The 16,727-nt window shown below is 39.0% G+C and overlaps 1 protein-coding gene across 4 annotated transcripts in view; it reads right to left on the bottom strand.

Moving 5' to 3' along the window:
• Positions 1–16,727, bottom strand: part of LOC128021105 (roundabout homolog 2) — a 62,903-nt gene that overhangs the window by 32,292 nt on the left and 13,884 nt on the right. For all 4 annotated transcript variants that reach the window (XM_052608039.1, XM_052608040.1, XM_052608041.1 and 1 more), the window contains exons 3-5: positions 1,922–2,079; positions 1,081–1,201; positions 852–990 (exon numbers count right to left, since the gene is read on the bottom strand). In XM_052608039.1, coding sequence (XP_052463999.1) covers positions 852–990; positions 1,081–1,201; positions 1,922–2,079 — 418 coding nt within the window. The remainder of the gene's footprint in view (positions 1–851; positions 991–1,080; positions 1,202–1,921; positions 2,080–16,727) is intronic.

Raw genomic sequence — 16,727 nt, 5'->3', positions numbered from 1 at the left:
ATCGCCTACCGTAGATGCAACGCGCATTTGAAAAAGCGAGGCGCTGGAGAGCAAAATTAGTTTGAATGCAAAATACAATTTCACCACTAGATGGGAGTAATTCCTACTCAGTGTCCCTTTAAGATTAAACTAATGTTAAATAAAAATACTGTATTTAAAACAGCTAGTTCATATATAGTCTAATTCTAACTGACCCTCTGATGTCACATGGACTACTTTGATGATGTTTTCCTTACCTTTCTGGACATGGACAGTATACCGTACACATAGCTTCAATGGAGGGACTAAATTTAAAATATCTTAAACTGTGTTCCAAAGATAAACGGAGATCTCACGTGTTTGGACTACATGAGGGTGAGTTATTAATTACATAATTTTGATTTTTGGGTTAACTAATTTAAGTAATGGTTTGCTCGCTCTCTCTCTCTCTCTCTCTCTCTCTCTCTCTCTCTCTCTCTCTCTCTCTCTCTCTCTCTCTCTCTATATATATATATATATATATATATATATATATATATATATATATATATATATATATATATAATTTACATTAAAATGTAGTTATTTTATTCAAATTTATATGTATTTGATACCTTAAAGGTATTATTATTAAAAGTGTATTATTGTTGTAAAGTGTATTTGTGTTGAAAAAAAATATAAATCAATTTAAAATCAATTCCATATATTAAGTAATGATAATACATTAAAATTATTATTGCTAGTGGTATTATTTCTAGCATTATGCATACATTCAATATAAAATAATGAGTAACTGTTTATTTTTATTAATCAATTTTTGTCTTTTATTATATTGCTGAAGCCACCGTTTTATTGCTTGTGACTGATCTCACCTTCCCCGAGGCAGTTCTCCTTCCTCTTTCCTCCAGCGTATGGTGGGAGTGGGGTCTCCTTGAACCTCACACTGAAAATCCACTGTGTCATCGGCAAGGACCACCTGATTCACAGGTCTGCGTACAAACATGGGCCGCTCTACCAGAGAAAGAATTCATCAGAGACATCAACGTGAGAGCGAAAGAGAGGAGATGAAAGATATAGCATGAAGACGAATTACAAACCTACCAAAAACTACAAGCTCAGCAGGGTCACTGTCCTTCTCTCCAACCATATTAGTGCCGACACACACATACATTCCTGCATCGCTCTTCCTTGTGTTTGAGATCATCAGCTTCCCACCACGGATCTGTAAAGATAAGTCAGGGGTACGCATTTAGAAAACCTCTAAGAGAAAAGACACTAAAAACGGAGTTGGTTCCCCTTGGAAGCCAAACATGTCGTGATGATGGATTCTGGGCTCTGGAAAAATGTAAATATTAAAGCAAAAGCCAGTTTGGTTGTTTATGAAACACTTGACACAGAGAGGGCAGCCAAACTGATACATTTAATAAAAGTGCTTTAATAGCCCATTTAGCCGAGTGGCTGATAAGAGAGTCATAGAATGGATAAATAAAAAGAGAGAGACACAAACAAAGGGATGGTGTTGTAATGTTGAGAGAACATAGAGATATATAAATATTAAAATATCTATTTAATAGTTTGTGCATGTTCGTTTGAGTTATTAATAGTAATGTCCTCTCTGAACTTCTTTTGTTTTTCAAAATGTTACCATATATATGTTTTGTTTTCTAGATTCAATAAAAATGTTATCTTTAGTCTTTAATATTGTAAGTCTTCGGTCTTCAGTGTCACATGATCCTTTTGATATGATGACTTTGTGATCAAGAAACATTTCTTATCATTATTATCACCACTGTTGAAAACATTGTGCGGCTTAATATTTTTGTGGAAACCATGATGTATATTTTTTTTAGGATTCTTTTGGATAGAACAAGAATGGTATTTATTTGACAAGTAGGCCTGTTTCAAAATGTATAGAAAGAAAGAATGGAATTATGACACTCACCGTTATCCTCTCGTCCTTGTCGTTCACTTTCACGTTGTTCCTCTTCCAGGAGATAGTGGGTTCTGGGTGTCCTCGTGGAGGGATGCACTCCATCACTGCCGGCTCCCCTGCTGCCACCACCACGTCACTGGGGGTCTGTCGGAAATCATCCCGGAGAACTGAAGAAACCGGGAGAAAAGACTCAAATGATCAGCAACTGGGATTGACGATCACTATGAATATAATAACTCCACAAACAGCTACACTTTATAGTGCTATGCATCAGCATTTTGGGATATTAGTTTATCACTTTGCAATCATTTTGTTAGTTCGTTTTTCTAGTTTCATTTGTTTGCATTGTTGTCCTGTTCTCCCCCTAGTCTTAATTTGCTCACTGTCCATGTCAGCCTGATAAATAATGCATTGTTTCCTCAAACACATGACTATGAATAATTAAATCAGTTAGACACGGGCAAAATCACCCTTTTTTGTTACTGATACTGGCAAAAAACGTCACAAACAGAACACAAGAATGACGGCATGGGCAAAAAAACACACAGAGCACTTGCACACACAAAAATGGCAACATAGGCAATAACCATCAGCACAAATATCCTTCAATCGACCTTCCTGCACCTTTGTGGCTGATGATATCAGGTCCCCTCTCAATCTGGACTTCCATTTTATTGCCATTTATCAGATTCTTTAGTGCCGGCACTGGCAATACTTTAATCTGACCCGTGCTTTATCAGCCCCTCTAAATCGTTCTGCAGCTGCACGTTTCCAATTGGTGTTTGTGGCCCAGAGCGAAAGGTCTGCATTCAGATGGAGCGGCTGAAGTGGAAGGCTTTCGATATTGTGTTGGATCAGATCCAAAAATGAACCAAACTACGGCTCTCTCACTCAGAACACAATATCCAGAGCTCAGACAGCAAATACATCCACTGAAATAAGACACTGTTTTAGTCGCCAAGTCATGAGAGAAGAACATTTTTAAAGAACAGACTGAACTCGAACACTAAAACAGGCAGCAGACACTAAATAGTGCCTGAAGAAATTCTGCTAGCAAAATTCTATTGTTTTTTTCATATCTTGATAAAAACGCAAATGCACCTTTGCTTTTTTTTCATTGACTAATAATTGCTTTCTGCTTATTCACACAGAAAGAGTTTATTCCAATTTCTGTCAGCATCACAAAATGTATAGAAATCTGTTTCTGCATCCGAATAGAAACATTCAATTCGGAATATTTTCACAATTTTGTATCTAACATTTGTGTATTTTTTCTTGCAATTTTTCTTTAAATTCTGTCTGAATTATGAGAAAAGGTTGCAATTACCTTTTTTTTTGTTTATCCCATGGTGGAAGCAAGCTTCCATAGAAATTAGTTTTCATCCTCTTTCTTTGTTGATGAATTATTCTTAATGAGGGGGGCGTGTGCCTGCTGTTGGTATTTAGCATAAGTCACACCCATTTTCATTTAAACATTTACCACACAACCTCTCAACTTAGCAAATTTATCTCAAGGCTAAGATAAACACAACAAAGCATTTTCATATGTAACATTTTTGTGCAAATGTATCCAAGACATTTATTTTTTGCTACTCTGAAATAAGAAAGACATACTGTTTTTTTTATGAACAGACTCAAAAACTTGAAATGGCATCCTTTCTTGTTCTGTTTTTCTCTTGACTGACCTGAACCTCTCCAAATTCTGTAATTCAAAACTCTAAAAAGTTTCAAACCATTAACTGAACTGAACTTTTTATTTTTATTTTTGAAAATTATTCAGGTCAAACAATGTATATTGCATATAACAACAAATCAAACGTTCACAGTCCCACTGTCCTTAAAATGATCCCATTACACATTAGCATTTTAAGATAAATGTGTATGAATGTTATAAATACTCTCATAAATGCGAGTCATTAGTCTTATCTGATGAAATCTATCATTGTCATGCACATAATAGATCGACGGCACCACAGTCAAGGTCTGCGGCTTGGGGACACCGTCTGTCCTTCAGCTCCGCGAGCAGTTACTGAGAGTTTGATGCTATCTCAAGGTCCCTAATACTTCTTGATGAGCAGAGGAACTGGAGTGTTTCTGCGGCAGATCCTCAAGATCAGAGTCACAAATCTTTAAAGGTGTTGTGAATCGATTTATTATGGCCAAAAAAACTTACTGAAAATCCAATCATGGACAAAAAACAACCAGACACCAGTTAGAATCAAATTTGTTGTTGACTATTAATTACTGGTGAGAATTAATTGGTGAATAGGATGTGTTTACGTGGGTGTGAGTGAATCACCGTGTACTCTTCAGGATGAATAATGTACAGAAATTACATCTAAATTACTGTGCTAATGTCGCTACAATGTCATCGCTGCTGGAGAGTTTGGTTTGATGAATGAAGCTCTCAGAGCATGTGCTAGTGAATATATATTGTTGATGAATCTAAAGCAGGACAACAGAACAGGCAGATATTAGTGTTAGCTATTTGGGGCGCCACTCTTTGCACCTCTAATGGATGTCTGTCAGCTGCCGCTGTTTTAATTTCCTTCCCTTCAAATGTATGCGATAGAGTGGCGTCAAGCTTGAATATACATTACACTTGGTGAGGATGTCATGGTGAATGATGGTGACATTCCTCCTTGACAAACATGAGTATAATTGGATGTCTACTGACGTCGCATTTTGAAATAGGAAAAAACCAAAGCCAGTTGTGACAATCACATTTCATCAAGCTATTTGAAGGTTTGCTTTTTTCTTCTATGATGCTTTTTTTGTAATCATTGTGCACCGCTAACAAAAAACACTGAATTTTATTTTAAGCCCGGTTCATACAAAATTACACAAATTTTGCCTGATTTGGCATAGGATGTCGTGGAGATTTGTGATAATGGGTTGTTGGGAAGCAAGATTCAATTGGAAATGTTTGTGGCACTATGGCAATAATCCAGCATTTATGCATAACGCATTTATGATGTTTCCTCGAGGGACTGTCAGGTTTTCTTTCTTATTAGGGCTTTTTTGACGACAAGACAGGGCAAAACGCGCTCTTTGCTAGCCATTGTTTGTTTACTATCTGTTTAGTCTTACCATATCGATGACAGCATGCATGCCGCTTAAAACGGCAAGCGATGAATGTTCCGGTAGCAATGTGTAGTCTGACATGTTTCTTCTTCACAGCACGACAAGATTTTTTGTTTACAGTGACCAACAAAAAATTGTGTAGTCTGAACCGGGCTTCAGTATACTACTATAGTAGGTCCCCCCCACCCCCCTTTATTTGCAACATGGGCAACAACGACATACATATATACAGTACATATAATATATATCATGGTAAAATAACTGTTCTGTGAGTCCTCTCATGGTTTACTGCTTTATTAGATGCCAAAACAACATTAGTAATGTTTCAAAGCAAGCCCTAAACATCTTCACAAGATTTTAGTCAGCAGGGCAGTTTTAGCCAAATCTATCTGAGCAAGTTTGAATCCTTGGCCCTACCTGCAGCTTTCATTAACCCCAATGAACGGTCCCGAAACACACTGTATGAGAGCCTTCAACTAATTAATTTACACACACACACACTCACATGCATTTAAACAGCATTAAAGAGGAGAGTCCTGTGAGCTTATGGAAATGTAATGTTGCCCTGTCAAGCCAACAACAGATCCAGTTCCCCTGAGAAAGGCACCCGCTGATCTGAGGGAAAATTAAGTTCTTGTGAGCTTTCCCATTCTTGCGGCTTCTAGTAAACAAGCAAACTTGCTATAATTATTAAAAGATGCTTTCTAAGCCAATAAAAAGTATGTATCATCTTATCTTGTTCCTATCTTGACAATCATGACCTTAAGATAAGGTACAAATTACTCTTTAACAGGTGGGAAAGGGTATAATTTCAATCTAGTTGGACCATTTCTGAATAAGAGAGCTTCTATAAACCCTGATTAGAATGCCAATTACCCATAAACCCTAGGGATGAAGGATTAGGACTATGACCTTCGACCCTTACGCCGGCCTCGAGGGGAAACCCCCTCTCCTTCTCTCCATCACTTCTATCTTCTCTGAAAACAAAGTCAGTGTAATCCTACCCGTGAGCGCCGCAGTCCACTTCAATTACCTCCCTCGGCTGCCACTATAGCTGCATTCTGTGGGGCATGGCTAATGAATCCCCCGACTCGCAACCTTTCCCCTCTCCAAAATCAATTCTTTATCCCCGCTCCTTCATTAATTTTAAAGTCGAATCTCTGACATTGTAAGTTATCCGTTAAAACCAGCAGCATACGACTCTGCTGGGGGCTTTCACTTGCACCCAATGCAGCTGTCTATAAAATCATGAGTCTGTTTGTTTGAGTCACTCACTAAGCGGCAGGTGAAACGCTTTACGAAATCAATTCAGAAGTGGAGACTGGTCTGTTTGAGGTCTTTTTCAGCATTACAACCAGTCTGGATTGCTCAAATGTGCATTTTAAAGTAGCTCTAAACACGACCACAGGTTGTCTTGATGTTTTTTCGAGGCCTTCAACAAAGCAGAAGGTTAGACTAAATGCACAAATGCATCCACTCAGCAATCATTCACACCTAATGAAATGGTTTAGCGTCAAGCGTGGTCAGGCACTCAAAAGCATGTTACTCTGTTGCCTGAAAGCTTGTGTGTTTTATGAGCCCTCGTGGATGAAATCTAATATTCAAATGTACGAGGAGAAATGACGAATGGCTCTCTCTCAGTGATGAAAGGTTTATGTTTGCAGGGGTGCTGTTGGCATTTGAGTCGGTCATCTGTCAATCTGTCCTCTCCGCATGAAGCGATCCGTCACATGCTCAAACATACACATATAGACAAGCGCCTGCTGAAGATGGCTTCATCGAAGCAGACACGGGCTGCAATCTCAGCGCATGATCATTAATCTTGCAAGGCATTAATCTTATTAAATTCGGGTCAGGAATTCATGAACTGTGTCAATATCACTTTTACAAGCTCTAATCCGTGTGCCTTGATATTAAAAATCTGCACCACTTCCTCCAAGGTGGATTTGATTTACGAATGGACAGGTGCCCAATGATGCATCTTACATGTTTATGATTTCATGCCATTTAATTACTCTCACTCCATTCACTTAAAATTCAAGCTATGTGTGTTTAGCATGTATAATCAGGTGGACAGGTGGTAGCTGACTGGCAGGCTATTGATTTATCTGACTGATGAGGTATAATGCTAATCATTATCCGCGTGTGTGGACATATGGAGAGCTTTGGGCCTGTCCGCTGGCCCCTCAACCCTCTCATCTTCTTTAAATGGCCACATTTGTCCTCCAGCCCCCTGAATGTCCACTTATCCACAACAGACCACCCCTGACCACCCTAGACCAAGACCTGAGGCAGAAAAAAAAAACCTTCCACTCAGACAGACACCCACCACCACTAAAAGAAAAAGCCCTGGGGGACTCTTGGTTTTTGAAAGAAGTCTTTTTAACTCATCAAGGGTGCATTTATTTGATCATAAATACTGTAAAAACAGTTAATATTTTGAAATATTATTATTCCTGTGATGGTAAAGCTGAATTTTATTCAGCCATTCCTCCAGTTTTCAATGTTAAATGAGCCTTCACAGATTTTTCTAACATGCTGAGTTATCATCAATGTTAAAAACAGTGCTTACTCTTTGATAAGTAGACAAGAACAGCATTTATTTGAAACAGAAATATTGTATAACAGTATAAATTAATGGAATGTCATGTTTGATAAATGCAATGCATCTCTGCCAAATAAAAATATTAATTTGTCTATTATATAATCTTACTGACCCCAAACTTTTCATCTGTAGTGTGTATATATATATATATATATATATATATATATATATATATATATATATATATATATATATATATATATATATATATATATAGATAGATTACACAGATATATACTAAGAGTTTGAAACACTGAATTGGGTGCATAAAATGTAGAGCTTTAACAGTGTGTACAGATCCTTTTTACAAGAAAATTGAAAAACATGCAAACATATTCATAAAAATATGTCCTGGGAAAAAGATGGGTCCTCATGGGCAGCCAAGTATTGGCTAAAAATATTACAGCGAGACATTTAATGGGTTTCTCTTGAGCGGTCTCAGTGTATGAGTGATTTCCTTCTGTTCTCTGTAGTGATTTGTGGCTGCCACTAAGAGTTCCCTTGTGGAGTCAACACAATTACAGCAGCTTTGAGAAAGAGTGCTTCTCCTGAATACACCTGTCTCTGGCACACTTGAAAGGACATCTCAATATCTTCCTCCAAATCTCTGGATAGATGTGGCTAAGCCTTTGCCCTGCAGTCAGTTATGGCAGGAAACAATACATCGGCCAACAACTGCAAGTGAAAGAACCCGAAGAACTTGTGACATTTTGAGGATTTAAACTCTAATCTTCTCTGCCATCAATGACACTTCAGAGGATAAGAGGATCTAGATCAGGTTTCCTATCTTCTGGCTATCAGATGCCACAGCAGCTTGGAAGTATTTGGATTTCAGAGGTCTTCTACAGTCACATTAGCATCAGTATGGCCCAGTGCCGAACACATCTGTTGCCATCGATGGACCCACGGGCTGGACCAGCTCCCGACACAAGTCAGGAGTGGGGGGGGGGTTGTGTGGTACAGGAGCGAAGAGGGGTGAAGAGGTAACAGGGGAGCTGGGGGGTTGGATCTGAAGCCTGAGGCACATTCAGCTTGGACATCTTTCCTTTTCTCCTACCCCCACCAGATAACATCCCCTCTACCACACACAAATACACACTACAGTGTGCGCTCACACACACAGCGTTCTGCTGTCTTCGACGTTTCATCATACCAAACCCCGATAGGATCAAAGAGGCCTCTCTAGACATAATGAGCCTAATGCGAGCTCAGGGCAGAAGCCCAGACCGATATTGCCTTGGGGACAGTGGGAAATCAACGCTGCTTGTATGCCATACTCACTTTTTTTGGTCTCTTTCAGCTTTTGTTTGCGGTGGCATTAGCATGTGCGTGTTTGTCTTAATCTCGAGGTTCATTTAGATGCTGTCTCTGCTGCTTAGCCATCACCTGAGTCCACAGAGCTGGGATGCCTCACGCTCTCCAGCTCTCTCTTCCACAGATGACTGAAAAGCATCTGGATGCACTGATGTGGTGACTATGCACGAAAAAATACTTTCCTCCATGTGTGAGAAACGCTCTGACCCACCAGGCTGACATTAACATTCACGTACCGTCACAGCTTAAGGGCTAAATGTATATTAAATGGGACAAACAATCCAAGTGGAAAGGCTTAAAGCTAAATTACCAATTATGTGCGGTTTCACAGATCAGCCCAAAAAGATTAACAATTTCTGACAACTTTGGTTTAAATAGAAAAAACCTGAAGTAAAGCTAAACACAAATATAAGCAGTAAAAATATTAATTTCTTTGTTTTCTACATAAAATAGCATCTTCTGTACAAGCAAACAACCAAGCAACCAAATAAATATAATTAATCAAAATAATAATAAAAAGAAATAAAATACTAAACTTAACAAATAAAGAAATAAAAAAAGATTAAAGGACTTATTTGTTTTTTATTTTTTGCAGCAAAAAATAAATAAACAGCATCTGTAATCGCAGGCATAAAACATCAAAATAAAAAGTAAATAAGTAAAGAAATAAATAGCACTTGTAATATCTGAGATAATATATATAATATAATATATAATATATATAAATAAATAAATAAACATATTCTGATTTATCTACAAACCATACAAAAACAAGTAAATAACTAAAATAAAAATAAAATAATAAATGTTTGTACCACTGCAATCTTTGGCTTGCATGTTCTGGGACACAAGTCAGCTTTACAATACTCATCAACCCTTAGTTGTGGCGGCAGACACCTTGTCAAGAAATAACAGTGATATTTCATCTTTTTACAACCCAAAAGCGCTCCCAGCACACCTATCCAGCCTGATGAAATTATATGCATTCTACATGAGGGACGGAAAGAATGAGAGACGGAGAGATGTATGAGACATGGTGCCACGGTACATAATTTCAAGGCTCTTAACTGCTCATAAACAGACCCGTCTGGTCTTCGCCGAAACCTTTTAGCCCTCGCCATGTCAAGGCGACAAATTGAAGTTATAAATGATTATTCTTTATGGACAAGGCCGCATGTGCATCACTGGAGGTGGGGGTCATTATCCAGGAAAGGAGGAGGAGGAAGAGGGGGAATTAGACCGACGGTGGGATCCAGAGGCACAGAGCCAGAGGAATCGACTCTAACCTCCACCCCATTCTCTGTTAATCACTGTCCCACCAGCAGCTGTCTGAAGCAGCCCTTGTAAGCTACATCAGGGTACACCAGCCTCATTTAAATAAAAGAGAGTTGGTGTTCCATACAGAGAAGACTTATAAAGAGACGGTCATCAGGAAGGGAAACAATGTAGTAATTTCAAATGTGCACTCAGATTCAGTAAAAGGTTTTTTGAGAATATTCGAATAGTTGATGCCCATCACACATGATCTTTCTTCTGAAAACGGTCTAAAAATGTCTAAACCCTTCAGAGCCCTCAATAGGAAGTATTCACATACACAAGATTCAGCTCTATCATCAAGATATCCGCAGGCTCTCTGGTCTGATGCTAGAAGGGGTCTTTAAAGGGGTTGTTCACCTAAAAATAATCAGTTTGGCATTTACTTACCCTTATGTCGATCCAAACCTCTACAGCTTTCTGTGTTTCGTGGAACTCAAACGATATTTAGATTTTATGTCCAATGTTAATTTGGGTGCAGGGTCTTCCTTTGCTTGAATAAACCCTTTTTATTCGAATAAATTATCTAAACTAAATCAGACAAGCCTAAAAGTTTCTCATCTTTGAAGCCTAATAAGAGGTCAGCTCCAAACCATTTGCATAACCTCCCTTACGTCCCAATTTCATTTGTATTATGAAGCGTTTCGCAACAACTGAAGCTACAAAACCACTTCAATCAAGTGTTTTGGAGGGAAACAGCTGCTCTGTGGGTGGCTGACTGTCTAACACATAAACCCTACTGTAAACTCATCATTATTCAGTGCTTGTGTGCGTTGCGTGTGCAAACCGTTACCAGCCCCTGCGCCGCTGGACACAACGCTGGCCCACAAAACGCCTGAGTGGAGAACAAAAGCAGAGGAGACAAGGGGATGAGGGATGGGAGGATCTCTGTATTGATGGCACATCCAGGAGGAGAGCCCCAGGACCCCCCATAGCTGGTCTTTTTGAATGCAGATACCGACAACAATAAGTCCATTAGTGATGTGGTCTAATCCGGAGCGTGTGGCAAACCACGGTGGAGACTAATAGAGACATGGTCTTTGGAAAGAAAGAGGATTACTTTAATCTAGTGATGGTCTGCACTTCTCAAGCTTAATGAGAGGATGGAAACAAACTTTGTCTTTGTCCATCATCGCCCCCCTTTCCGCTAATGAAACGTCCCCCAATAGTGATCCACAGCCATGGAAACTGAAATGTCCAACTGCCTAAAATGAGCCAGCGGGGTGAATTAAGGTGATTTGGGACTTCTTTTTAACTTACAAATGAGGCCTCAACCACAAGATTACAATTAGATTATGACAATAGTCCTACAGACTTGCTGGAATCGAATATTTAGACATGCAACGATAATAAACAAAACTCCATATTCCATTGTGTGAGAATTTTTAGTTTTTACTTATGATTAGTTAATTAACTTGCAAAAAGTTTAACTTGTGTAACACACAGAGAAACACAAATGTGGACTTGGCACTTCCTTTGAAGGAGTTAAATGGCATGAAACCTGCATTAAACATACTTTCAAAAGCTTTTATGCTTTTGTACAAAAACAAGTAGAGCGCTTGTAAATGGAATTTAACAATGACGAGAACAATGTCTAAAATAATCAATGTGCTACCAGCAAATGTTCCTAGTTTAATGGATTCTTAATAGACTGCAGAAATTGAATGGCGTATGAGCCTATGAGGCAACTACAGAGCTCTTTTACCACACCACACGTGGTACTGAAATCATAAGAGGAGACAGGGCTCAAACTCAACGCTCTGCATGATGCGTCAAAGCATAGCAGTAGGACAGGTCTCGGGATAAGGTTTGACATTGAAGCCTGTCCTCGCAGGGGTTTGGGGAAGCATTCTTGTTCATCCAAAATCCTCTGATCCTTCAAGGTGAGCCCGTCTGCTAAAAGGAGCTAGGTAGAGAATTATACGCTTCTCAAACAGACGTCACAAACATGTGCAGGCTGAGCCGTGCACCGTCTCCTTTTTTGATTACATTGACTGGGGAATTTGATTGGTTGAAGCTATTTAATAAAATTGAAAAGTCATCTTTTGTTCTGGAATCTTTGTGCGTTCAGTTTTTGTGACCTTGAATGTTAACATTGACAGGAAAAGAACTGTGTTACTGTAAAAGACCAAAACCAGTAAAAGGAATTAAAGCAAGTATTGCTTTTGCTGGCCGTGCGTGTGTCTCTATGCTCTTCTACCTTCTAAAGACAGACCAATATCCTGGCCCATTGCTCTCTCCCATCTCTCCGATGCCAGCTGGCAATGCCAATGTGAGAGAGGCAATCAATCATCCCAGGGCTGGTGCCTGCACAAACTCTCGGGGTATATGGATTGCACAGTCACATATGCAGTGGAATGAAAATAATTTAGCATTCCAACGACCGGTTCCCATCAATCACAGCAGATAAACAGGCTTACTAACTTCATTTTAAGCTTAACTGTTGTTTCCCCACACTACAGATCTGAGATGTTTTAAAAAATAAGGCTTAAATTCCGATCTGGATCATGGGCATTTAAAAAGTGCTATAGGAAGCCCCTTAAAATCACCTTGCAAATTAGTATGCCAATAAAATGGACAATTCCAATTTTATGATCTATGGCAGGGAAATAAATAGATGCAATTAAACAGTCCCTATGGTGGTCAGGCTCTCCTAAAGTCAACAACAATGATTACACATTCATTTAACCACAACCACAGAGTGAGGGAAATGACTGAGGGGTATGAGGGATACGAGTAAGCAAAATTGCAAATGAAAAATGTTATAAACCAGAAAGTTCACTCTAAAATCTAATTGGATGAGCCACATTCTGCGTGAGATGCACTGTAATGTATATGCAAGTATTATGAACTATATTACTCGGCAGAAATAAATATTATTTATTATTATCATTGAATTGTATTTATTTGAAATAATAATTATTATGTATTTAGATATTATTATTAACATGATTTCCATTTTATTATTACTGTATATTTAGATGATGATGATGATGATTAAATGAACTAATAATAAATGTAACTACTAATTTAACGTTCAAACCAAGTAAACTGTGGTGTAACTACAGAGAGATGAATGAGAGTTGCTGATGTCTCAGAGTTGGTGGCAATGATTGAAAGTGGATGGTGGCCCTATGGTGTCAGAGGTGGGCTGCATTGTCCCTTGTGTCCTGTCTGCTCGGGTCATAATCCTGACTATACAAAAGCACACAGATGCACCCCTGCTCAAGTTGAGTGGGGGTTTAGTCCAAACTCCTCCTTGCACCACCTGTTGCTCATTCAGCTAAACACTCTCTTGTTTCTTTTACATCTCCCTCTCTTTTTTTCTTTCCGTCCCCCGACAGTTTATTATGACTATCTGTACTGCATATCTCTCTTCTCCCTCCAAGGTGGCCTTGTGTTTGTATGTCTGATCTGTGTTACTCGTGGCTGGCTTTAATTAAATCATTAGGTAGTGAGAGAGTTAAATAGCCCGGGGCCAGAAGGCTTGTGTCACCCCGTGTCCGAATGTCCCCACCCTGCCAGTGGTAACCCTGACCCCTGGAGTTCGACGGGGCTAAGTGATCTCATTATTACTGCACGGACACACACACAGCCACATGCGCGTCTGGACAGACCGGGTCGGCTTTGAGGGTTAATTCTAGCATTTGCTAGAAAAATGGACTTGGCGCCTCTTCAATATTTTGGGAAATTCAGGAAGATTAATAGCTCACATATACTCAATGATACTCAATAATAAATTTGCTTTGTGGATGCATCTCATCAAAGTCTGTGTAATAAAGTTTTACTAAAATTGTCTTCTGAGCCAGAAATCTGATTCATGCAGTTTTTATAGCTGCATCATGATGTATCGGTGCATTAGAGCTACAGTAAAGGACTGCTTAGATTGAATTAAAAATCTTTACAATGCTTTTTTACAGTGCTCTTTTCTGCCGGTTTCACAATCAATTTATACTGAGGAGTTTCAAAGTCTTAACTGCTCCGGGCCACCCTTCAGCACTTACGCAGAATCTAGATCCAAGGCAATAAGGCTAATAGCACAGAGGGCAGGCGGCCCAGAGGGGGACAGCATGCCCTGCTGAACATAAGCCACTATTACTTTAGATTTGTCCTGGACTGAGGGGCTTGACCCACGCAAGTGCAAGAAGGAGTTTAGACTAAACCCCCACTCAACCCCCATAGGCTTATCTGTCAAGATGTCTCCAGCTTAAACCCAGACATCATTGCAATCCTAGATAGAATTCAGTCCAAACTGGTTGCTGACCTGTGTTTTTGCAGTACAACTGGTCTTTGGGATCATCCCCATAAGTGGAAAAGTTTGAAAGTTTCTTGTCTCTCACAGCTAATCAAAACGGAGAACAAGAGTATCATCTCTTCCTTTCACCTGTTCATTTACAACATTCCACAGAACAGCTGCTCTTCACTCTTCACCTGTTCTCCAGGAAACCAGTTCTGACCCCCCCAAAACAACTTTGACTAGAAACCCCAAATGGCTGATGTTGACCCATAAGCCATGTAAAAGTATGAAGAGGGATGACTCCAAATGCTGAGAACCATTTATAAAGTAATAAACCACAAATCACAAATGAACCATCACAGATGCATTCCCCTTCATCTGTTGTTTAATGTGTGAGAATTATGTCACTGTAAATTATCCCACCTGATTAATGTAACCGTGCATATATAACACATCACCATGACCATATATACCGCCTTAAAATTAACGAATATAAACAGGCTGTTAAACACTCTCTGGGAATTCAGTCCCTCCCACGCATACCGGGCCAAGAGCCTGTTTATTCTCACCAGAACATCTCGCGTTTGACCGAAGATCTGTGCCCTCCTAATGTACGACACGTTGCCTGCTGATGGCAGATCAACACGCCTGGCATATGTGTTCCCTCCTTCTCCTTTCTATTTATCTTTCTACCTCCCTTTCCCGCTATATATATGCACATGCCTCTCTGCCAAACCCCTAAAACCTGTGAACCAGACAAGCTCTGTGGCTGGCAGCAGACCCCTCATCCCGATCTCCCGCCCACCACCTGGCCGATGGATCCATGCCACGATGGAGAAAGATGATCTCCATGCAGAGAGCTGGCATTATGTGCACAAATCGCATCACCACAATGCCCACAGAGCTTATTCCATCAAAAATAAAGCTATTCTGAACTTTTATTCCATTAAAGGGATATTAAAGGGATATATCAACCAAAAATGGAAATTCTGTCAGCATTTACCCACTCCTTACCACCCAGTGTGACTTTTTCATTCCTATTCCGGTTTATTTTTCCCCTTTAACAGTCAAAATGTAGTTTTGGACCCACTGACTTATAATTAATAGACAAAAACAGTTGAAACAAGTCAGTCATACAGGGTTGGAACAGCAAAGCTGACGAATGAGTTGGTGTGTAAATGTGCACAGTCACATGTTAATGCACCCATTATGATGTCACAATAAGTTTAGTCTTGCCTAAATGCATAAACATTTAAAATTTTGAAAGGAGGTGTATATATACTGAATATAGCTCGTATTTTTGACCAAGCTATCCAATCAATGTATATTATATCTATGTGTTTTTTTCTTGTTTTTGGCCACCATTTTTCCAGACTTCCCTAGAGGAAATGTCACATTGTTATCTCACAGGAGAGCCTAACATATCATAACTAATGATACAGGCTTCCTGGATGATAGGGGGCATGGATGGAGGACAGGACGGACAATTGCACAGTTCAGGAATCTAAACCTAGAATCTAGAAACTCCTGCGGGGTTCTAAAACTATTGTGTACCAGAATTCTTTCCACTGCACGCATTAAGTCTACAGTTAACGATAATGATAGTCTCATATGAAAAGCATAGACTGCAAACAGTTCTGTTCAATGTGAGAAGAACTCATCCAAAAACCTTTCATTTGTAGGGGTAAACTTGGGAATTTCAGATGTCTGATTATGCGTTTAGCTTGTTTTCGGTTCACTGAGGTAAAAACATATTTTTTAGACACTGCTGTAAAAGTAGTTACCGAGACATACAAATTTCCAAGCATAAAATTGATAGTCTCTATCGTATTCTGGATGAAAACCGCCATTTGTAATGCAACTTTGGAAAACTAATTTTCTCAGCAACAGTATAAAATGTTTTATTCAACAGACCATCTGTTCTGCAACCTTACAATGAACTTGGAGTTTTGAAACTGCGCAGTGTCTTTTAGGAGCCGGATATCACTAATAAATGAATCCGAAATGTAGGTTAATGGTTTTGGTGATAGCATCACAGTCAGTCATTGTTTAAATCCAATCTAAAATCTCAAAAATTTTTGATATGAAAAATCCGATCTAAAAAAAAAAAACTATATATATATATATATATATATATATATATATATATATATATATATATATATATATATATATATATATATATATATAACCAGCTAATAACCATTATTTCCAGCTTTGGAGAGCTGCAACAATTTCAATTAATCTTGAAGACATCAAAA

The sequence above is a fragment of the Carassius gibelio genome, chromosome A10, assembly GCF_023724105.1.
Source record: "Carassius gibelio isolate Cgi1373 ecotype wild population from Czech Republic chromosome A10, carGib1.2-hapl.c, whole genome shotgun sequence".
Classification (NCBI taxonomy): Eukaryota; Metazoa; Chordata; class Actinopteri; order Cypriniformes; family Cyprinidae; genus Carassius; species Carassius gibelio.
This window is presented reverse-complemented; position numbering and strand designations above follow the sequence as displayed.